This window comes from Balaenoptera physalus, assembly GCF_965194825.1.
Source record: "Balaenoptera physalus genome assembly, chromosome: 1".
In the NCBI taxonomy this organism is placed as follows: domain Eukaryota; kingdom Metazoa; phylum Chordata; class Mammalia; order Artiodactyla; family Balaenopteridae; genus Balaenoptera; species Balaenoptera physalus.
The window spans coordinates 83,846,494-83,870,634 of NC_138882.1; the positions used below are offsets into that span (position 1 = coordinate 83,846,494).

Below are 24,141 nucleotides of genomic sequence, written 5' to 3' on the forward strand. Positions count from 1 at the left end.
AGAGAAACTCCCTCAGGCAAATTAAGCCCCCTTTGAAAAGATGGTGCAATCAGAGAAATTGCCAGTTCTTGGGCCACGTGCAGGCGCCTTGTTCAATGAAGGGATCAGGCCAAAGAAAGGGCCTCCTAAGCTTGGCAGGACTTCAATCAGGGAATGTGTGGCTGGCACAGGTGGGGAGAAGCCCACAGGCTGTGTGCTTTGGAGGGGGCACTGTGGTGGAGTGCAGGGCTCCTGAGAGCCAGGAGGAGGCAAAGATGTGAATGGAACGCCCAAGTGCAGAAGGGAGCCCCCCCATGGTCTTGGGTGCACTGCTTAAAACTCTTGGGTTTCAGTATCAGAAACCCATTGGAAGTAGGTTTTAAAATATAGGTGTTTATTATAAGGATACAAGGAAGTCTCATTCCAGGCAGAACCTCAAGGCAGGCATGTGGTCAGACTTCAGGAAAGAACTACCTACAAGTGCCCCTCACCCTGGAAAGTATTCGCTCACCCTCTCTTCGCTCTCCTGTTCAAGTGCATGCTTCAGTTCTCTCTCTCTCCCTCTCCCGCATCTCCTGACAACTTTCTATGCCCCCTGTCTCCATGGCAGACCATGGCAGGCCCCTATCCAGAGAGTACATGTTCTAGTTCTAGCCACAGGCAAAACCGATTGGCCATCCTCCTATTGGTCTTAATTCTAAATTCTCAGAAGGGATGAGATGACTGGCCAGTTTGGGTCACGTGTCCACCCTTGGGCCAATCAGCTGAGACCAGCAGGGGGGTCGGGTAGGGCAAACATGGCTGGGGACCCACGCTGGGAGGTGCAGGAATGGCCCAACAAGCCCCAAGATATTTCTTTTACAGGTAGCCATGTTTCTGCCTCCCCTCTCACCTGGCAAGACAGGCTGTGGCTGGTGTTCTCCTGGGAATAGCGGGCACACTGGACTTTCAAGCCTGCGTTTCTTCAGTGCCAGCCACCGCCTCTCACAGAGACAGGGCCCCGTGCAGAGCAGACTGGGTGAAGCAAAAAACTCAGTGAACTGGAAAGAGGCTCATGTGAATTGGGTCGGGGAACTAAACCATCAATAACCTGGGAGCAAGTTACCTGGAAAGAAAGGGTGTGGAGGAGAGGGTTAAGGGAAAGCGTCTGCAGGGCTACCGGGAGTGGTGTGGGACCTGCAGGGAGGGTGAACTCTGACGTCCATCCAGTCTTCATCTTTCCTCCCAGGAGACTCAGCCAAGGTCCTGGCAGCAGCCTAGCATCTTTCACAGTGGTCCCCATTCCCCCTGGTATCCTGTCACCAAGCAACAGAACAGGGGAGACAATAATAACACTGTGTTCTCTCCCTTTTCTTTCTGTGCTTCGTCCTCCCAGCTCACCACCTTCCACCCCTGTCCTTTGGTCCTTTCTAGATTAAGAAAAGGGTGTGTGGCCTCCACATAACACTTGCTGTATTGAAGAGCTCGCTCATAGGGTGGCAGAGATGGGGTGGGGGAACGCTGGGATGCTTTATATGCTAGCTTCAGTGTCTTCCATTGAAGTGTAAAAATCATTCCCCACATCTGAGGCTCAACTGATCAAATAAGATGGTATCTGTGAAAATGCTTTGTGAACTATAATGGTTTTACATGTGATAGTTCTGATTAGGAATATAGATGAGGAAACCAAGGTCCAAAGAAACAAAGAGACCATCCCAAGGTCGGGCTGTTGGAGAGCTGCCGCGCTGGGGCTGAGACCCAGGGGCCCGGATTCAGTCCAGAGCTCGTTAGGGTGCCCCTGCAGTCAAATAGATTTGTGGTGTTGTACATTCTGGGGAGAACCTGCACCTTGAAGAGGTTCTGTGAATGTTAATTAATGAAGGAAGCACTCTTGCTTCTAAAGTCACGCTGTCCTCTGAGGTGGCCACAGAAGAGTCCTGCCCTTGCAAAGGCAGAGCTGCCTCACTCCACCTCTGTGACGGCTCCCTTTGGGGCTGCAGCCAGTTAGTTTCCTGGTGGGAAGGTATCACTACATTTTCAATCCCCCTTCTCCCATCTCCTTTCTGGCTTCTCATATTTTGCCACCTTCCTTTACTTTTTTTTTCGTTCACCTCATTCCCTATTACCTTGGCCCCTGCGGGCACCAATGGTTTCTGCATCTTCCTGGAGTAACCTGAAATTTCAGGTAAAATAGGATCAGGGTGTCACTGGCAGATGACCAGAAGCCCCTAGAGCCGCAGTGCCTGCAGGTGGGGTTTGGGAGTGTACAAAGCAACCGCCAGCCTGGCCCACAGGAACACCCGAGAGCATGAAGTCTCCCAAGAGTCTTGCTCCCAAGTCTGATGTCATTTGTTAGTTTGCAGGGAGAAATGTGACTGTCACATAGATAAGGGCTCTACAGACCAACCCGGGAAGCCAAATTATAACCAGAAAGTTGCCTGATAAGAGGAGAGTCAGAACCGTGGTGGAACGGTTGGAACAAAAGTGGTTTCATTTCAATTAAATGAATTGAATTTGAGGGATAGTTAGACGCAGGGTGGGCAGGACTTTGTACTGGTGAGATGTGGGGCCTGAGGGAGAGGATGACGCCCAGGTTTCAGGTGGGGACAGCCTGAATGGATGGCCTCTCATGGAACCAGGGAGCACTGGCAAAGAGCAGACGTAGGACCGAAAATGGTGCACTTGGCACGAGCTGCCTTTGTTTAGTGCTGCTCTGACCTAGTTTTATAACTGAACTCTCAGAAGACAAGTTTATTTTATTACATTAAAGTTTTATTTTATTGGCAGTTCCCTGGAGGTACCCCATTTTTGCTCCCCTGCTCTCACGACCTTGTTCAATGTTCATTCACAAAAGCTTCCGGAACACCTGCTCTCCAGAGGCAGGCCCTGGGCTGGGCCCCCTTGGGAGTCTTCTCTCCTTTCCTTCAGCCACTCAGGTCTCGGTGGGAAACGCTGAGAAACTTTCTAGGTATATGGAAATAATTTGTGGTGCAAAAGGTCTTTTCCCATCAGTTAAACTCCTACATTGGCCAAAGGATGGAAGGGACGGTGATTTTCCCCTGTGCCAGCACTTTATTCATGCATTAGTTCTACCAACATCTTTTAGTGCCAACCACATGTGACAGACCCCCTTGCTAGGCATGTTTATGTACATTTGTCCATCAAAAAATGTTAGTTGAGCATTCCCTATGTGCCAGATGCTGTTTTAAGCCCTTGGGACACATCAGTGAACACAACAGGCGAAGGTCCCCGCCGTGGAGGAGCTTTCCTTCTAGTGGGAGAAAACAGACAATAATAAGCAGAAGAAACAGCAAATTAGCGAGTGTATTAGAAGGTGGCATGAAGAAAAGAAAAGACTTGAGCAGGGTTAGTGGGATCAGGAGTAGGGCTGGGAACAAGGTGCCACATTAACAAGGGCATCGGGGGAGATGACTTTTAAGGGGAGGCTGAGAGAAGGTGAGGCTGTCGGCCATGGGATGTGTGGGGAGTGAGCAGTGGTGACAGGGCGGGTCCCTGGGACACTGGAGATGGCACCGAGAGCAGGAGGTTTACTGGGGACACCATCAGGACAGCACCTGTTCGGAAGCGAGGGAAGCAGGATGGGGCAGAGGGAGAGTCTGAACTGTGGTATGATTGACAAAGGCCTCGACCAACCCACGGGAGTTCTGGAGGTGGACTGGCCCTTCAGGGGTGTCCCAAATTGAGACAATGTCCCTCCTCATTGACCAGGCAGGAGAGGGGCTGTAACCTCAGCGAGGCAGCTCCCTTTCACTACGGCCCAGTCCTGAGTGAGTTACGTTGTACACTGTACATTCTGGCTGCTGTGTTGAAAGTTGGGGCGGGGGGGATCGACAGCTTTATAACTATGTGTTGTTATTATTAACTCCCATTTCATAAGGAAACCAAGCAGAGAGGTTAAGGGGCATGAGGGAAGGCACATTATTAGTGAGTGGCAGACGTGTACTTGAACCCTGGCCTACCAATGGTAAGTCTATTGCATTGTCCGCTCCCCACCACAGAGCCGTCTCTTTCATCAGTAGGTGCCATTGGCATATGAGCTGAGAGGTTGGACGCAGTAAGAACATGAGGGCACTTTAGGGACTTGTTCTATTTAAGAAGAAAGTGCTGCCTTTCCATTCTATATATTTTCTAATATATTTTTATAAGTAATATATATTATTTTTGTAATACAACAACAACAAAAACACACACAAAAAAAAAACCCACTGTGCCATTTGAGCCTCCAAGTCGTCAAGAAAGTAAACTGTTTCTCTGTCCTTGGCCAGATCCGTCACGGCCGGTGTGGAAGTTGATCCCTGGAGGAGTTGTGTTTCAAGTGTAATCTGGAGGAGTATTTCATTTTTCCCATTGCAGATTCCTCTGCAATGACCTGTCGTCTCCCCGTCTCTCCCAATAGATGCAGAACGTCATGTATGACTTAATCACAGAACTCAATGATCGGAGCGAAGATCTGGAGAAACAAATCGGCAGTCTGGAGTCTAAGCTGGAGCACCTCACCGCCAGCGTCAATTCCCTGCCCCTGCTCATCGCGGATACCCTGCGCCAGCAGCAGCGGCAGTTCCTGTCTGCCCTCACGGAGGCCCGGGGCGTCAGCGTGGCAGTGGGCACCACCCACACCCCACTCTCCGACAGCCCAATCGGGGTCAGCTCCACCTCCTTCCCAACCCCGTACACGAGTTCAAGCAGTTGCTAAATAAAACTCCCCACTTCAGAAGCATTACCCATAGGTCTTAAGATGCAAATCAACTCTCTCCTGGTCACTTTGCCATCAAGGAACATTCAGACCAGGGAACGTAAAGAAGAGAGACCGAGCTAATTAACTAACTCATGTTCATTCAGCGTGCTTGGTTTGATATGCCTTGAAACCAGAAATCTGATCTCTGTTTAGGTGCCTCTACTCGGGAGCAGGAAGAGGAGATGACAGGAAACGACGCCTCTGGTAGGGCCCTTGTGGCACAGTTGGTGGAGAACAGACACCCACGTTCAATCTCAGGTCTTCACGTGGGGGGGGTGGGAGTTCAGATGCACTGAAGTAGCCGGCAGTGAAGCCAGCCCGGAGGAGGATCCCGTGGGGGGAGGGCGTGGTGTCAGGCTTGGGGGATGGGTTCCTCACCCTGGGGTCCTCCAGCCCACCTGTCTGCGTTCCTTCTGTCTAAGGAAGCCCCTGGATGACAAAGTAAGGGAGAGCTGCCCACAGCTTTTGCCAAGACAGACATGCTTTCCTGCCATCCCTCACACAGTCATAAAACAAAATTTAGACTGAAAGAAAAATAGACAAATAAAAAGCCAGACTTTCCATCCAATATTAATACCCACATAAACCCGTGTATTTGCAAGCGTGTGCCTGTACACACACACATACACATCCCACAGTCAACCCAGGTCTTTTCTGGTTTGCACTTGACCCAAATAAAGAGGGACCTGGTACCTTACCCTGCACACAGTAGGCACTCCCTAAATGCACGTTGAGTTGGTCTGAATCGGGATGTGGGTGCTGTCAGTTCAGGTAGTTTGCCAGTGTCGGCCACATCCTGAGCTTCACTGAAGATGCAGGTTGCTTCAAACACAAAACAGGGTGCTTTGCCCTGGGTATGCACCATGCTTGCTCTGAGATGAATGACAAGCCAAAATTGGCATTCTGGAGAGATAAGCAGCCTTCTAAAAATAACAGCTTCTGCAGAGTTTTCATCTTATATCCAAACAAGCTGTGTTCCACTGGAGCGCATGATCAGGTGTATGTGTGTGAGGGAAGGGGTGTGGGATCTGTGCATGCGTGCACACACCTGCACCAACAGGTGCGACCCCAGGACACCTGCATGAATAGAAGTATTGTCTAGGGGGTTTGCTCAGTGATATTTATCCAGCAACAGGTTTACAGCCCCAGATGTTACGAGCACAAAGGGGTCAAGTGCCTCACCTGAGAGCTGGGAGAAGCGATGGTGAGTGGCCCAGCTGGTCCCTTCTACCTGACCTAAAACCACCTCAAAGTGTAAGGTTATGAGGATAAAGGAAGCCTTTAGCGAACCCTGTGGATAAGATAAGGTGACACGGATTTGTCAGTATCCTGTTCCTGCTGTGCCACGTTAATCCTGGTGCAGAAACTATTGTAATACATCTCAAACTCCAAGGGACTCCAGAAACATCCAGATCCAGTGTAGGACAGGCATTGTGAGGAGAGGGCATGGGGATGCATGATATTTTCCGCACTCCATCATCTAACCATGCATAATGTTTGTGATGTGAAAACCATCATACTAGTCATCACATTTCTCATTCTGAGGTCTTTGACGTCTGCTTGTGGGGACTTAAATCATACTATAGGGAATATTTCATCTGTTTAGGGTAAAACAGAAGGGTATCATTTGTGGATGGCTGTCCTGTTGGGTTTCACTTTGTACAGGACATCGCCACTTTTCCAAAGGCAGAGTCTAGCTGTGAAGACTTTTCCTCTACAACACTGGGCCTGGTCTTCTAAGGACAAGGGAATCATCAGACAGCAAAAGGTAGACCACCCTAGAAAGGCCAATCTTTCAAGAAGATCTGGTCTCTTGTTCAACCTCTTCTTACATCTCTTTTCATTGCTGTGCTGTTCCCCTGATGCCCTCATTTTTATCTTGATAACTCCTTTGGGCATTTTCCTTGGTTGCTTTGCACACCATAGATGCCACACTTGCTGCTGGCTTTAAAATTTTTTTGCTTGTTCTTTTAACTATTGATTATCTAAAAGATCCCTCTCCTTTTTTTTACCAGTCCCAGGAATGGTGCTCCTGTTTTCAGTGACAGCTGAACATATAAACAGACCAATAAGCAGATGAAATAACCATGCAGTTTCTTTGTGGCGTTAGTTCATTTCACAAAGAAATGAAGTGAAGAGCACTGACAGGTCAACCTGAGCGTGCCAATCCCAGTCATCTAACCTACAGCCCTCAATTCTTAATTCCTGGTCACCCTTCCCATTTCCCCCGTAACCCTGTGATGTGTGTGTGTGTGTGTGTATGTGCACATGTACACAAATAGGGATTTAATCTGAATTTCAAGCAAATGGCATGCAAGATTCCACTGCTACTCCTCCTGCCAAAAAGTGTGTGCAGACTGTCATTGGCCCATCGCTGTCTGTGGGTGACTTTTCTTTAACTCACCACTAATGCTATTCACTTAGGTAAATCCTGAGGACCAACCTAGCAACACTAGCAAAGAGAGTGGTTGGAGATATTTCCAGTAGCAGTAGCCACTGGCATCCTAGAAACATATGGGCATTTGTAGCATGACTGGACCTATTGGTAGTGCAATAGCTACGTATGGTTTTTATCCTTGGCGAAAGAGTACTTACTCTTCGGAAAAAAAAAAAAGTGATCAAATCTGCATGTTGATCCTGCAATGGTAAATGGGAGGCTGCTTCTCTGTACTGGTTTTTCAGCTTTATGTGGGGAAGTTTCCCATTCTCCTGCAAGTACAATCAACCCTTGATGATTTAGGTATTGATTATCCAGGGTGTAGCTCACCCAGGTTTCCTTCCTACAGCCCATCTTTTGGCTAATTCCACTGAGCCTCAGCATCTTAGTCAGATGGGAAAAGGGGGCAGGTGGATTCTCATGCCATGCCTTCTTGTTCTGTAATTTCAAGTTTGGTGGTGGAGGAGGTTTAATTATCTACTCAAGAATTGGCTATATGGAAAAACTATTAATTACAGTAACCTCACTCCAGTACTGAACTGATTGAGTTCTGCCCACTCCTGGAAGGATGACCCAGTGGCAGAGCCCCTACTATAATCCTTCTGATAACTCAGTGTCAGGTAAAAGTACTCTAATATTCCCTAAAATATCTAGACACTTGAATTAAAAATACAGAGCCACCCCCTCATCGCTTAAGCCATATTATAGCTTCATGTACTGTAAAGTCAGGGATGTACTGTGATACTTTAAGACCACTAATCTCAGTGGAATTTCAGGACATAGCATCAGTTGGTAAATTATACCAGACTAGGGGCTCACTCCTCCTTAGATTGAAGTCCAAATAAAAATCTGCATCTTTGGATCAAAGGCCACATATGTGTGATCATCATCAATAAATTTATCATGAAGTGTCTATGAACTGCTCTTGCCATCCTCATAATATGTAACTTCATGACATCATATCTCTAGAAATGCTTAATGCAATGCAAAAGAACAAGAGGGGTAAGGCCCTGCATCACCACTAACTTCTGACCTCAGCAAGTACCAGTGGTGTAACAACAATCTCATAACTGAAGAGGTATAGAAAATGTCTGTGCAAGTAATTTCCAAAGTGCTGAGCAAGTGCAAACTATTGTTATTTATTAAAGGCCAAGAAGAAACAGCATTGAAGAAACAAGGATTTTAGTATATAATATTTGAGGCTTTCCCCCTTAGATTTTTGATAATTTCTTGTGAATAAGTAATGATGGAAGAGAAGAAAACTAGAGATGCAGAATCAGAATAAATAAAACTCTAACACTGGATCCACATCTTTGGCCAATGACTATAACCACCCCATACCTCAATTTCTCTATGCTTAAAATGAAGGTAATAGTTAATATTCTTAAGTACAAAGTATTCAATAGATTTTAAAATGAAATCACTATCGCCAACAACAGCAGCCCAGACTGACTCTGTCGAGTCCACACCTTGATGTTGCCTCTGAAGGTAGTCAATAGTTACCAAAAAGTAATTCTTACATATCAACCGATGTGAAATTAGCAGGGAGAAGTATGGGATTAGCACATAGTCCCAGGACCTCTCTCCTTCAGAGCATACCTCAACAAACAGTGCACCCCAAATTAAGAATCAGTGTTTCATCCCAGAACCCATGGTGTTGCTACCATCACAGGACCACAACTGAGACACTATGAAGTCATTGCACTACCAGTAGGTTACTGCTCTTAAATCCTAAAATACGTCCCAGTTCTACACAATCATCCTACTTCCCTGGATGTTGCTTAGAAGCAGATGAAGCCTCTGTCAGTGGCCATTTGGCTGCCGCTATTGACTCTGCGGCATTCGGTTTCAGTACCTTAGACAGCTATCTGCTGGCTTCCTGGTAGGCGGGAACAGCCCCTTCCCTTCCCTTCCCGTCAGCTTAATGACGCCCTGGACAGTATCCCTTCCTTCTCTACTGCCGCCAAAGTAAACATTGTGGGAACGGGATCATTGATACCACTAAGAAAGGAATGTTACAGGGATAGCAATATTAACGGTCTGCCTCTGGCCGTAGAATATAGGTGAGTGCTCTTCATCCTGAAAGCCTGTGCCAGGCTGCATGAATAGTTAACACTAAACTCCTGTCAGACAAGTAATATGTAGATTTTTACTAAAATAGGCCGAAGCTTATTAAAAGTACTCAGTGCAATGGTATATAAATATATACAGATAGAGAAAAAAAATAACTGTGATCTTTTTTTCTTACACCATTACTGGAAATGCCCAAACATGAACTGGAGTTCCCTCTGAACAAAACCATTATCAAATCATCAACGTATGACCTCCAAATCTAGGTGCCAAGTGCCCTGCCACAGTTGTTTACACACCTGAGAAACGTGTTCTGGAAGCTGTACTCTTGGGCCTGGATCATGTGTTGAAACAAACAAAAGAGACGTTGTGACCAACCAAGCTGATGGAGGAAAAGCACAAAATTCAACACCAACCTATAGTTCGGATCCCAAAGAGATGCTGAATTTATAGCCAAAAAAAAAAAAATATATATATATATATATATGTATATTTTGACAAAGCAAATATCAATCTGATCGGAACAGCCAAAATCCAAGTTCACAGAAGAAGGACAGGGAATAAACAACATTCTCTAGCTGTGTCATATTGTCTCAGTTTTTGAATCTCAACCAGGACTGATCCACCTTCATCAGACACACTTTTCAATGGCGCAACAACTCAATGCTGGTCCCAGATTCTCCATTCTGCACTGACCAGAAGAGAACAACAAAAGAGAGCAACAGGATGTCAATGGAGGAAATATTTTCATGGTGAACTCAGAAACTGATGTGTTTATATTCAGAATCAGATGAGCTTCAATATGAATTTGCATCTTGCCTCTGTACTGCTTGCTATTTTTTAATGATAGGAGAAAGTATAACAGTTTATTTTAAATATGAAATATATTGCTATATTATAAAATATATTGTAACTTTCAACTAACATTTTGTATCAAACTAGTCTTTAGCAGGTCCGGTGTCAGCCTGCTCTCCCAACGACTGTTTCTGAGTACACATCACTGTTAGTGATTGCCTGACACCCAGACCAAGGGTCCTCAGCCTACAGAACTGCCATATTCTAATTCTCTGAGACGTGACTATTAGACACAAAACAACATTGTTCCCAGCTTAGATGACTAATTCTACCCTAAATTCTTTCAAGCCATTTCAGAAGAGATTTTAAAAGCCATCACTCCTTTAGTAGCTGTGCAAAGCCAGTTTAATAAAAGTGCAGGCTCTTCCTATATAAATGCAAAGACCCTCTTCCATAAATGATACGTCTCAAACACAGTCAACTGGTGTTTCCTTTGGCAATGTCGGAACGGGGCATAAGGAAGACTCTTGTTCTCCTGTGACACAAAAGACTCAAAATTCTAGGCATTATAAGTTTCTCTGTGTCAGAGTATAACTGGGATTGGAATTCCATTTACCCGGGGCCCAGTGAGAGGCTGGTGTGCAGGCGTGCGTTCCTGAGTCAGCAGTGCCCTAGAGGGTGCGGGGTTTGCACATGTTTATCCACAGCACTGAGCACAGCTCCTGAGGGACTGAGGGGAAGAGGCGGGACACGCAGAGAGCCGGCCTTCCTTTTCTGCTAGTTTACTCCAGCTGGGAGGAAGGAAGAGTTTCAATCAAGAGATTTTCCTTTACTGGCAAAATTGTGGCAAATTCTCTACTTTGGCAACTATGATATCCATGCCCCGCCTTCTCGGAGACACACGCGTAGAATTTCTCACTTCCCTCCTTTGACTGACCAAAGGACTATTTGTAGACGAAAACAGGATGTGTTTGGTTATAGAACAGAGGTTTCCTAGAATCAGTGGGCCTCCTCCCAAGGAGGACCCTCATTTGTTACCATCACTCGGTATAGTATTGCACAGGTGCAAACCAAGTAGCATCAGGGTAGATTGAACTGAGTATGCGCATCTCTTCCCTTCACAATCTCTGACAATTCACACAGATATACTGATAGTGCAAAACGGCAAGTTTTCTCCTGGGAAAAAGGCTGGAACCCTCTCACACCTCCATTCATTTGAGCTTAAATATAGGTAAGGCTGGGCCTTCAGTGGTGTTAGTCATGCCATTCGAAAGAGAAATATCTAAATGCCTAGTTTCTATCTGCTTGTGTAGCTGAGACCTAACTTGGACACACATTTTATTTTTATTGAGCTGAGTTCTCTCAGTTCTCTCTCTCTCTGTACTGCTCCTCAGTTACATGTTAGGCAGAGCTCCATTAAAGCCATCAGAACTCCAGGGCACCGGTTTTTAGCAAGTTACTCACTCACTGGGTGATGGAAATTAGTTTATTCTCAATTTTATAATTGACTGATGAATGTACTGGTGGTAATTGATTGATCTCGTAATACTTTTCTGCTACGAAATAGAACTGTCTCTTTTGGCTTTTCCTCCTAGCCTTTCTCAGACTAAGACTTGTACATTTATAGAGAGTGTTCTGATTTTCTACTCAAAGTTATTATTCGATCTAGAGTCAAGGAGACCAATACAAATTCCTGCTTTGGGGAAAACAGACCTTTTGACAGTAATTCAGGTATACAGCTATATGCTAACCCTTGCTAGTCAAAGCGTGGTCCATGGGCCGGCAGCATTAGCGTCACCTGGGAACTTGTCAGAAATGCAGAATATCAGGCCCCTCACCAGACCTACTTAATCACATTGGGCATTTTAACAAGGTCCCCCAAGTGATCTGTATACATATTAAATGTTGAGAAGCTCTGGCCTCACCACATAGCCGTGGTAACCAACAAAATTAATAATCAGAAAATCAAGCCATTTCTTCCTTGACCCTCATCTACAGAATTATTTGAGGAAGTAAAGGTCCTATATGATCATAATGATAAAAACAAATGCATCTTAAAATTCCCCTTGAGGTCATATAGCTTGGGTGGTGTACGCAAAGAAGCAGTCTTTTCCCTGTCTAATTTTAAAAGTACTCACTTCATTGCCTTGAGCCACCTCCAAGCACCTTTTTAAGGTTTTCATTTTAGTGTATGCTGGCAGGGCCATCAGAATATCAGGTGGCTCCTCAGGGCAGGTCCCCTGTAAGGCCACCTGGCTTTCTGCTCAGCATAGCACAGAAATAGCTGCATCTGTGTTCCTTTCTTGAGAAACTCACCATCCCACCAGTGGGAACTCTCCTCCCTACAGGAAACTAGCAAAAGAAGTTAGTTTAACCACCTAGAAACATTCCTAATCTCTTTTAAAACCAAGCCTCTTATTCATTACACCAACCAGACACTCCAAAGTAAGCAAGGAAAGATGTGAATTGTGATATTGGCGCCATAAATCGATATGTACCCAGAAACAGTTATGTTCTGAATTAATGGCTTTAACCTGTTCATTGTAAAAAGTGCCTTGGACTTCAATCTAAAGAGGTCAGTATAAATATATATGTGTGTGTATGACATATGTAGGCAAATATTTACATATTTATACGTACATAGGTGCACACACATAAACCCGCACATTCATATATAATATATACATACATATATAAATGCTTCATAATATATCATATTGCTATTCGCAGCTCCATTTCTTTTGTCTGGTCCTATGTTTATTTGTTTAGTGAGACCTTTACATAGAGAGGTTCTATTCAGGACATCGATGTATTTTTTTGTTTGTTTTTTACTTTTTATTAAAAAGGTAAAGGATATTAAAAAAAAAAAAAAAAAGTCAAGTGCCTGAAGGTTTTGAATGGAATTGTGGTCAACTTTCTCAGGTCACCAAAAAGGAAACCGAATTTGCCTTTGGGAACGATTTTTCTGTTTCAGTGACTGTTTTCCCTTTGCAGGAGTGCATAAGTAAGAGTGGTTACAGTGATTCTATAATTTCATTATAATCCATTTTAACCATTTTAACAGAAGCAAACCTTTTGTTCAGTCTAGTGCCCAGTTCTCTTCACACATCAGCATCAGAAGGGCCTGGTCTTTGTAAGCTAGGCATGGTTTTGTTGGCATTGGACAGACTAAATTGCAGGGGATGGGGCTTAAATCGGCTCTGAATATTGCTTCCTTTTTAGCAGCACACACAGAAAGACAAATAGGAAGTTCTCTCCCTGAACCAGGTGAGAACCTGTCCTAGAAGGCCGGCAGAGGGACCCCAGTGAACTTTCTAGAGCTCCTGTGCCCTGCCTTTCTACAATAATACAGTCACCTGTATCAATCAGCCTGTCTACCTTAGCCAAAGGTCTTCTCTTTCTATGGTGTGACAGCTTGTAAGGGACCCACCTCTCTGGTTAGAAGTCCCCCAGAGCCCCAGGGAGAAGTCATCAGGTTTCCATGGCTCTGCCCATGAGCTCAAGGAGGGATTTTACTTCTTCAAACCAACTAAATCTCTCCAGTTCCCTGCCCAAGTGGCAACGCCCTCATGACAGCCAGGGCCAGGCCAGAGCGGCAACGCCCAGTCACGGTGTCAATCAGAAGAGACATTGCAAAATATCAGAGGTGACCAGAAGGACAACACGTCTCTCCAGCTGTCCTCACAGCTGCAGCCACATTTGTGGAATCGTCATTAAGAAGGCTTGGCAAATCAAGTTCCCCAAATTGAAACCCCCCTACCCTTACTTTCCTCCCCATGAATTTTTCTGTAGCTCTAGACAAAAAAAAAAAAAAAAGAAAAACAAAAACAAAAATGCAATTTAGGTGCTTTCAAAACCAGTATCTAATATTTGGGACTTTTTCTAAGTTAAAATATTTTTTAAAAATATATCTAGCTATATTTCTGCTGCTCTTCCCAAAATTCCTTATGAATGAATACATTTACCAACTCAGTGATTATGAAATAACAATACTTCATACTTATAAACAATCATACCTTTCATCCAAGGACCTCAAATGTCAATAAGTTAGTTGTCACTCTGTGAGGTGGATGACAAACATTATTCCCATTATTCAAATGGGAAAATTGAGCTAGAGAAAACCGAGCAGTAAATGACATCTAAGACAGGAGTTAAGCTGAAAATACAACCAAAGATTTTTCAGCACATTTGGGAAGGGAACGGAAACTTGGTGGCTCAAGTTCTATTGCTGGCCACCTTTGGATGAGTAAGACCAAGAATGTATGTCGACCATATGCCCAGACACAGGCTTGGAATGTAAATGGTGGGCTGGTTTGTGGGTTTGGAGGTCTGGGTGGGAGACTGCATCTCTTTCTTTGTGCGAAGTTTGAGAGTTGTGCTGTTAGGAGTAAGCTGAGTCTATGGCCTTTGCCACTTCCTCTTGAACTGAAGCTGGAGAGAAGGAGCATTTTTTAAATGTTCTGGCAAATGCTGATACAGTATGACGGCATTAAATAAAAACAAGACGGGAACTGACACAAACACAAAACCAAAAATGCAAGCGGCTGATTTCCTTTAATTTTATCTTCTTCCTTCCCTATGTCTACAGTTGTGAAAACAGGAATTTTTAAAGGAGGAAATCTTAATTTAGATTAGAAACAGAGCCCCCTGGAAAAAGTTACCTCTTTAATCAAGGGTTACCCTGGCATTGATGGCTGTGTCTGACTCAGGAGATTGGCCCTGCCAACAAGTAGACACGTGAATGGCTTTAGTGCCTAACCCAGTTTTGATTTTTGGTTTTTGTTGTTTTTTTTTTTTTTTTTTGCCTAACCCAGTTTTAACAACCTAGAGAGAAATTGAGAACCGTGCTCAAGGTGAGCAGCTGTTATCAATGAGGATGTATAGACACACTGATGTGTGATAAAGCCGCTTGCAGGTATGCTCAAATAAAGGATCAGGCAGTAACACAGTACAGTCATTCCATTTATCTGAGCAAAGGTTCTCAATCTTGGCTTCACGCTGGAAGCACCTCAGAAGCTTTTGAAAACATCCAAGCCAGTGCCCCCAAGCCCCGAGATTCAGAAGGCAGAGTCTGGGGTGGTGCCCGCACATTTCCCTGAAGCCCCCCAAGGGGTTCTAAGGGGCTCTCAGAGTTGAGGGCCGATCCAGAGCTTGCTGAAGTGAGACCCGCAGGTGCCCAGCCTGGCCAGTGCCCCCTGGGATCTCTACCCTCCCGAGTTGGCAAGGAGCCACTGGGGAGGGGGCAGGGGAGGCAAGATTTGTATAAAGACGGGGGATTTGCTTGAAGCTCCGTTGCTTTCATCCTGCCCTCGTTTCTTTTCAGTTCTGGACCCATGAACCTGTGTTCATTTGCATTCGGCTCTACACGTATTGGCAAACAATGCCGCCAGGGTATTGTTCACTCAGTATTTCTCTGCCTGGCTGCCGCAGCCTTCTGCTTTTGCCTGACGTACAGTCTGTCTGGGGCTTAATGTCTTTCTTTGGCCTTAGCTCCGGGCGAGGATTAGCGGAAGGGCCATCCCAACATTTTTCATTAGGCAAAAAAGGTTAAGATTAAAAATAACATGTTGTCCTTGCTAGTAGGTGTCTCATTAAACCTAACGAAAACAGGGTAACCTGCCATGTGACACTCATGGATCCCTTCCTAACTATATTTAACCATTAAGTCAAATGGCTCCTATCCTAAAGAAAACTTGACCCGTTATTACATTATGCATACCTACGAAAGCTGGGGGAAAGGGACGTTAGAACCGGAAAGTGGGCCCCGTTCTCAGAACTGGACAATTCTGCTAAATTCAGGGCCCTCTGAGTAAGACTGCCCCCTGCAGGTCAGACAGAAATACAGCAACCGAGGGAACAGGAAGCTCCTCAGGCATCCGGGAAACTCATTTGTCAGTCACGTCCCTTACCTTACACAGAGGCAATGGGGGGCAAGAGAAGTGATTGGCCCAAAATCAAACAGAGAATTTCTGCCTAATTGGGCAGAAACGGGACTGGAACGTTGCCACCCCCTGTTGAGAATGCCTTCTGTGCGGGTGTGGAAAGCTGAGGCCTGCCCAGAGTCTCGCCAAGTTCTTCCTAGATTCATCCTCATAGTCAGTTATCAATTTTGCAAATGTTAGATAAAAATAAAAGGCCCTGCTTCCCCCACACACATGTTCACACACACACATACACATACACACACCACATTATCAATCTCTCACTGAAAACAAAGATATGCATATTGCGACTGGCCAAATTAATTCATCATGTATTTTATATTCCAGAGGCATTGATCGTTTTCACTGTTATCTGCCTTTAGTTAAAGAATTTGGAGCTAATACTTGCAAATCGACAAGAACCCCCACTGGTTAGGAAACATTAAATTAGATTATTAAAATGATGCAATTTTATATCCAGCATTACAGTGGATTATGCTAATGGTGGTCAAGGTTATTAATCTTTATTTCAGTCACTACTGCAAATAGTACATGAACATTAGCCAAAATTATCTTTTTTTTTTTTGTAGCATGAATTTGAAATTTACACTTTATTTTTTTCCGGGAACAAGTCACACTTAATAGCATCTCTTTAAAATGCAATTCTGTCCCCTAGAAAACCAAAGGTGGAAAACACAAATGCAATATGTTACTGCTGCCTATGGGCGATTTCCTCTTTAATTAGGTAAAGCTTCTTTCCAAATCTGTTCTACCTCCTACTTTCCAACACTGGGGTATCACTTAAAAGCCATCAAGTATTTCTCAAGAAAGAATACATATAGCAGTGGGGCACCCACACCCCAGTCACTCATCAAGGGAAATGTCAGGTCTTCTGTAGGCTCCTGTGCACCGTGATTCAGTTGCCCTTTCTTCTAACACCCTCCTCTCCTCCCACCTCTTGGAATGAGAAGGTAGGTACATAGCTCTGCCTGAACATCAGAATTTAGGAATCCCAACAGATTTATACTTAAGGTTTCCTAGAGAATTTTTCTAAGGGTGAAAATGCAATGTTTACTTGACTCAGAAATTTGGGAACCTAAGATCCAGTTTGGTTTTGGTTCAAATGAGAAAATAATCATCTAGTATTGTCTGAACATCAACAAGAGGACCTGACATCCATTATTCATTACCTCCACAACATCCACTCCCCCAGTTCTCTAGCCCATAGTACATGGATTTTAATTTGATGAATTTACCCTTCCCCCATCTCCACTGTGTATTTGGGTAGGAGTAATCCTACTTCCAGACCCATGGTGGACCAAGGCAGGCTAAGGCAATTAGAGGGACTCATCACCCTCACGAAGGGATGGGCACATGGCCCAGATTAAGCCAACATGAGCAAATGAATCTCAGAGCCAAGGCTTAAGCAGAAGCTACCAGGAAAAAAAACAGTCTTCCCCAGAAAGGGATGGTACAGATTTTGTCAGGAACTGATGTGCCCTTTTGTTTCGTGAGGGAGAGGGTGGGGTTGACAGGGGGCCAACACGTGGAACATGAGGTTGAAGCCAAGACCAGAGAAGGCAGAGAGGAGAGGAAGAGAGAAATGGGGGTCTTGGTAAGTTCCTTGGAGCCACTGACTCTTCTAATTACCTGAGCCAGTAACTTTGCTTTATGATGAAGTCATTTGCAGGTGGATTTTCAGCCACATTCAACATAAAGAGTCCTGGTGGAGAAGAACCAACCTTCTATACACATGTATGATTCCCCAGAGGAGTAACCAGAATGAGAAAGGGAAATGCCTATACAGTAATTCTGACATTTAAAAAGTTTAAAACACAAAAACTAAATAGGATAACAAGAAAATTGGAAATGTCAAAATTGACTCTAGAGTGTACCTTGACCAGCAGGATAGAAGGGTGATGGAAGAAGGAAAGAGCCACAGAATGAGATTCTGTTCCATGAATCAAGAGACTAAAATGGACAATGATTAATCAGTCAGGTGGTGGAGAGGAGTGCAGTAAAAGTGATCTAGGTATTTTTTGAAAGGAAGGTAAATATTGATAACTTCAGAGTTAGATAATTAAAATTATAATCAATTATATCATTGAAATGGAGTCTATAACTTCCAAATTAGTAGAGGCTGAAAAACTGAGGAAAAAAAATCAATTCAAACGGAGGAAAAACACAGAAAAGATGGAACAAATTGAAAGGACAAAATAAAATGGAATAAATATACCCAACTATTTCCAGAATCACAATGAAAATAATGGACTAAATGCTCTAGGCAAAAGAAAAGGATTGTCAGACCAAACGTTTTCAGTTATCCAAATAAATGCTATTTATAAGGGACGCATCTAAAACATAAAGAAAAATTGAATGTACAAATCTTCAAAGGTACACCAAGTATATTCTAACGAAAAGAAAGTTGTGTAGCTATACAAATATCATGGGGAAATATACTTTAATGTAAAAAGCACTGAATTCACCAAGAAAATATAACAATTCTGAATTTATGTATTTGATCATTTGGCCTCAAAATACATAAAACAAACATTTATGGAACTACAGAAAAACACAGACAAGCCCACACATTTAACAATTTAAATGTGTTAAATTTTCCTGTGTTAGTAGGAAAATGTATCACATCTCTCTGAGTAAGTAGTAGATCAAGCAGACAAAAAAAAATCTGAAAGGACATTGAAAATTTGAATGACTTAATAATTATAAAATCACACCTTTTCCTAGTACATGGAACATTAATGAAAATCAACCACTTAATGGGCCATGAACACATTTGAAAGGACTCGTACCATCAAACAACATTCTTTGAGTACAATGTGATATATACTAAAAATCAGTAAAACAAAAACTTATAACCAAAATATGTCTTTTGGAAGTTAAGAAACCTACTTATGAATAATTGATAAATCAAAAAATAAATCATAATGGAAATTTTCAAATATGTAAAACAGAACTTTAATGAAAATACATTTCAAAATTAGTTGAACGCAATTTTTTTTTTAAACGTTTCTTTAATTAATTAATTAATTAATATTTATTTTTTTGGCTGTGTTGTGTCTTCGTTTCTGCGCGAGGGCTTTCTCCAGTTGCGGCGAGCGGGGGCCACTCTTCATCGCGGTGCGCGGGCCTCTCTCTGTCGCGGCCTCTCCCGTTGCGGAGTACAGGCTCCTGACGCGCAGGCTCAGTAGTTGTGGCTCACGGGCTTAGTTGCTCCGCGGCATGTGGGATCTTCCCGGATCAGGGCTCGAACCCGTGTCCCCTGCATTGGCAGGCAGATTCTTAACCACTGCGCCACCAGGGAAGCCCTTGAATGCAATTTTAAGAAAAGCAGAATGAACAAATAGAGACAAGAAATTAAATAGAAAATAAATATACACCAGATAAGATTTTTAAAAAGACAAAAGTTGATCCTGTGAAAACAATTAAAACTGATAAACCTCTAGCAGGATTGAACAAAAAGAGACAGAGAAGGAAGGGAGGGAGAGGGAGAGAGAGAGAAAACAGAAAGCAATCTTAGGAATGATGCTACAATCACCAAAAAGATAATAGGAACGGTGTTTGGAAATAAAAGGGAAAAAATAGATTTCTAGAAAAAGACTACTTACCAAAACTGACTCAAGAAAATCATTAAAAAATAGAATAGTCATAAAATCATTATAAATAAATAAGTAAATGCTTCAGATTTTTCCCACAAAGAAAATGCCTGGCCTGGATGATTTTACCAGCAAATTCTACCAAATATTCAAGGAGCAAGATAATTCCAATCTTACACATTTTTTTCCAAAGCATAAGGAAAATAAAAGGGCTGTTCTCCAATTCATTTTATGAAGCTAGCATAGCATTGATGTCAGAACCCAATAAGGACAGTACAAGAAAGGAAATCTATAGACCAGTTTTATTTATGACTTCAGATGCAAACATCCTAAACATACTATTATCAAACTAAATCTAGAAATAAGTGGGGAAAAATACATCATAATTAAATTAGGTTTGTCCCAAAAATGTTTGTTTAACATTAGAAAAATAATGAAATTTGCCACATTAATAGATCAAAGGAGAAAAATCATTTAATAATAATCGATTTTTAAAGAAATTAATTAAAATCAACATTGGTTAATTAAAAAAAAACAACACTGAGCAAATTAGGCATAGAAGGTATAGTGTAATCACCCTATGATTCATGCCTTTGTATACTCTTCACCTCTTGAGTGTGGGTGGGACTTGTGACTACATCTAGCCAATAGAATAAGGCAAAGGTAATGAGATGTCCTTCCTGTGGTTAGGTTTTGTTACAGAAGACACTGTCTTAGTGGACTGAGAGAGTCTCCTGCTGACTTTGAAAAAGCAAATAGAAATGCTGTGAACTGCCCAGGGAAAGGGTCTGTGGCAAGGAACTGTGGGTGGGAGGCCTCTAGCAGCTGAGGGCAGACAATAGCCAGTAAGATGCCAGAACTCTCAGTCATACGAGGAAATGAATTCTGTCAACAATCGGAATGAGCTTAGAAAAAGAGATCTTTCCCTAGTCAAACCTCCAGATGAGACTGCAGACTGATTGCACCCTGTGAGAATCTGAGCAAATGACCCAGCTAAGCTGTGGCCACAGCCCTGACCCATGGAAACTGCGATGATAGATGTGTGTTGTTCTGAGCCATTAAATTTGTAGTAGTTTGTTATGCAGCAATAGAAAATTAATACAAAAGGAACTTCCCTAACCCAATAAATGATATCTACAAAATCGTATCTTCCTAAAGCACACACCATATTTAATGATGAGCTCAAGATGCCTGTTATTACCACCTCTGCAGTGGAGTTCCTAGCTGTGCAATATCAGTAGAAAAATAAGAGGGAAAGGATCAGAAAGGAAGAAAATTTTGTCATTACTTGCAGCTGATATGATTGTCTGCTTGTCTACCCCAAAGCATCTGAAGATAAATTATTAGAATTAATCAGAGAGCATGGGTGCTGGATACAAATTCAATAAATAAAAATTAATTTACATGTCTATACCCTATCAATAAGAGGATACGGAATGAAATTTTACAAAAGCAAACATTTATAATAGCATCCAAAAATATTAAAAATCTAGCAATAGGGACTTCCCTGGTGGCACAGTGGTTAAGAATCCACCTGCCAATGCAGGGGACACGGGTTCGAGCCCTGGTCCGGGAAGATCCCACATGCCGTGGAGCAACTAAGCCCCTGCGCCACAACTACTGAGCCTGCACTCTAGAGCCCATGAGCTGCAACTACTGAGCCCACATGCCACAACTACTGAAGCCCGTGCACCTAGAGCCCGTGCTCCGCAACAAGAGAAGCCACCGCAATGAGAAGCCCACGCACCGCAATGAAGAGCAGCCCTCGTTCGCCACAACTACAGAAAGCCCACGCACAGCAACGAAGACCCAACGCAGCCACACACAAAAAAAACTAGCATTAAACTAACACTATGTTTTAGAGCTTTACAGAGAAAATTATGAAATGTTATTAAAGGACAATAAAGAAAACTTAAATAAATGGGAAGATATTCATGTTCAGGATTGTAAACATGTTTATTCTCCCCCAAATTAATCTATAAATTTAATACTGTACCAACCAAAATCCAAACAGGGTTTTTTGTGTGTGAAACATGACAATCTGATTGTTAAATTGATACAAAAACAAAGAGGTCTTGACATTTCTGAAGGAGAGCAAGGTAGGAGGACTTACCATAGATCAAGGTTTGTCATAAAGGTAAAATTAAGGTAATGTGGTTTTTGTGTAGGGAGAGGAAGACAATTTGAACAGTGAAACACAACAGGGAGCTGACAAACAGACATCATACATTTATGGAAACTTGATCTGTTATAGAGCTGGCCTTGCAAATCAATTGGAAAAAATGGACTATTCAGTGAACAGCACTGAAACAATGACTACCTAAATTTATACACAAAAATTAATACTGGTTGAATTAAAAACATAAAGAAAAATTGTGATACTTTCAGAAGACAATAGAAAACATTCCTTAAACAAGACTCCAAAAGCTCAAAGAAAGAGAGAATGACTGACAAATTTGAGTATATTAAGACTTTCTATTCCAAAAATGAGAAGGGAGTTACAACTCGTATGACTTACAAAGTCAAGCAAACCAATAGGGGAAAAAAAACAGGCAAAAGAAAGGAACATGGGGACTTCCCTGGTGGTCCAGTGGGTAAGACGCCGAGCTCCCAATGCAGGGGGCCTGGGTTCGATCCCTGGTCAGGGACTAGATACCACATGCATGCCGCAACTAAGAGTGTGCATGCCGCAATTAAGAAGTCTGCGTGCTGCAACTAAGACCCGGTACAGCCAAAATAAATAAATAATTTTTTTTTTAAAAAAAAGAAAGGAACATGAATTTCACAAAAAAGGAACCACAAATGTCCATAAACATATTAAAAAGGTGGTCAGCTTCTAGTGATCAAGGAAATGCAAACAAAATCACAAGTTACTATTTCACATCCATTAGAGTGATAGAAAAAAAGTTAAAAATCAGGTACTACCAAGTGTTGTAAGTATGTGGAGCAACTGGAACTGTCACCCATCGCTAGTGGGAGTATAAACTGGTATAACCACTTCGGAAATCAGTTTGTCATTATTTAGATTGGTTGAGTATGTGCATATCCAATGACCCAGTATTATTTGTAAAACAAACAAGCAAACAAAATACCACTAGAATCAACCCAAAACAAGAATAGAATGAGTAGAAGAATTATAGACAGTCACACAATGGAATGTCAGGCCGCAGCATAAATGAAATCAATGAACTACAGCCGGGTACACCAGCAGGAATGACTCCGGTCTCATAATATTAAGGGAAGAAACAGCCCAGAAAGAATACACATTGTATGTGCCTGTGATATGATGTTCAAAACCAGGCAGAACTAAATAATATCCTGCTTAAAGATACAGACATTGGTGTGTCACGGGGAAAAAAGGGAGATGAGATTGGAGAAGGGTGTCAGGGAATTCTAAGCTTCTGAACATTTCCTAGCTTTCAATCTGGGTAGATAAGATACAGATGTTCATTTTATTATTCTTCTTTAACCTGTACAAAAATGTATACATACATTCTTTTGTATACCTGCTATGCCTCATAGTTTTTTAAAGTTAATAAAGCAGCACCCAGCACATGCCAGGTTTTTCCTCTGGTCTAGTACAGCTGGTTGGCACATAGGCAGCAGTATCATCTAAGATAAGTAGAAGGAATGACCCAACATCCAGGAAAGCAGGACAAAGCTGAAGGTACACCCCCGGAAGCCTCTGATGCTGTTTTAGACTTTAGGAGGTAAAAGAGCTGCCCATAAATGACATCCATACTTCTTCAGTTAGGAGCAGAGCTTTTATCTCCAGAGAACTTTGACCGTGAGCACATGGCAGACCCTCCTGAACACTGAGGAGAAGGGAAGAAGGAGAAAGCAGTCCTCACAGGTCTCCATAAAGAAAAAGGAGCCCTGCCAAGAATGTCTTATTTAATCAAGAACAACTGAAGTGGGACTTCCCTGGTGGTCCAGTGGCTAAGACTCCACGCTCCCAATGCAGGGGCCCCAGGTTCAATCCCTGGTCAGGGAACTAGATCCCGCATGCCGCAACTAAAGATCCCACATGCAGCAACGAAGATCTCGCATGACCCAAATGCCAGAACTAAGACCTGGCGCAGCCAAATGAATAAATAAGAACAGTTTAAGTACCCAACACTTAGATTTACAGTCAGCTAGACCGGGGTTCTTATTGCTGACTTTGGTGCTTACTAGCTGGTGACATTCTGTGAGAAAGAAGAGCTCCAAGCATCAGTTTCACCATCTGTAAAATGGGAATACTAATAGTACTCCTACTGGAGGGTTGCTATGAAGATTAAATGCAGTAACATATGTGAAGTCACCTCCCACACGCACAGGGCTAGCCCAGTCTCCAGCTGCTTGTGTAGAGTCACTTATTTCCAAGCTTTGTGTTTTACCCAGAGGGAGCTGACTTAACCATTGCTTCTTTTCATCTAATGATGGTGCTTTCTAGTCTCTGCCATGCCTAGATTCAACCGACTCTATCAGCATAAAATAAACAGGGCTGGAAATCCCAACACAGTGTCCCAGGGGCTGCAAATCAAGAATGCAGCTCAAACGACTCTTATTACACCCGGGAGTCTAAAGCACATCATGCACTGTGATTAA

The 24,141-nt window shown here is 43.0% G+C and overlaps 1 protein-coding gene across 4 annotated transcripts in view; it reads left to right on the forward strand.

Moving 5' to 3' along the window:
- KCNN3 (potassium calcium-activated channel subfamily N member 3) overlaps positions 1–12,751 on the forward strand; it is a 192,747-nt gene extending 179,996 nt beyond the window's left edge. For 3 of the 4 annotated variants that reach the window (XM_082435569.1, XM_082435565.1, XM_082435568.1), the window contains exon 8: positions 4,376–12,751. In XM_082435569.1, the coding sequence (XP_082291695.1) occupies positions 4,376–4,672 (297 nt within the window). In that variant the 3' untranslated portion in view covers positions 4,673–12,751. The remainder of the gene's footprint in view (positions 1–4,375) is intronic. The other variant, XM_082435566.1, reaches the window with a different exon arrangement.
- The last annotated feature ends 11,390 nt before the right edge of the window (positions 12,752–24,141 follow it).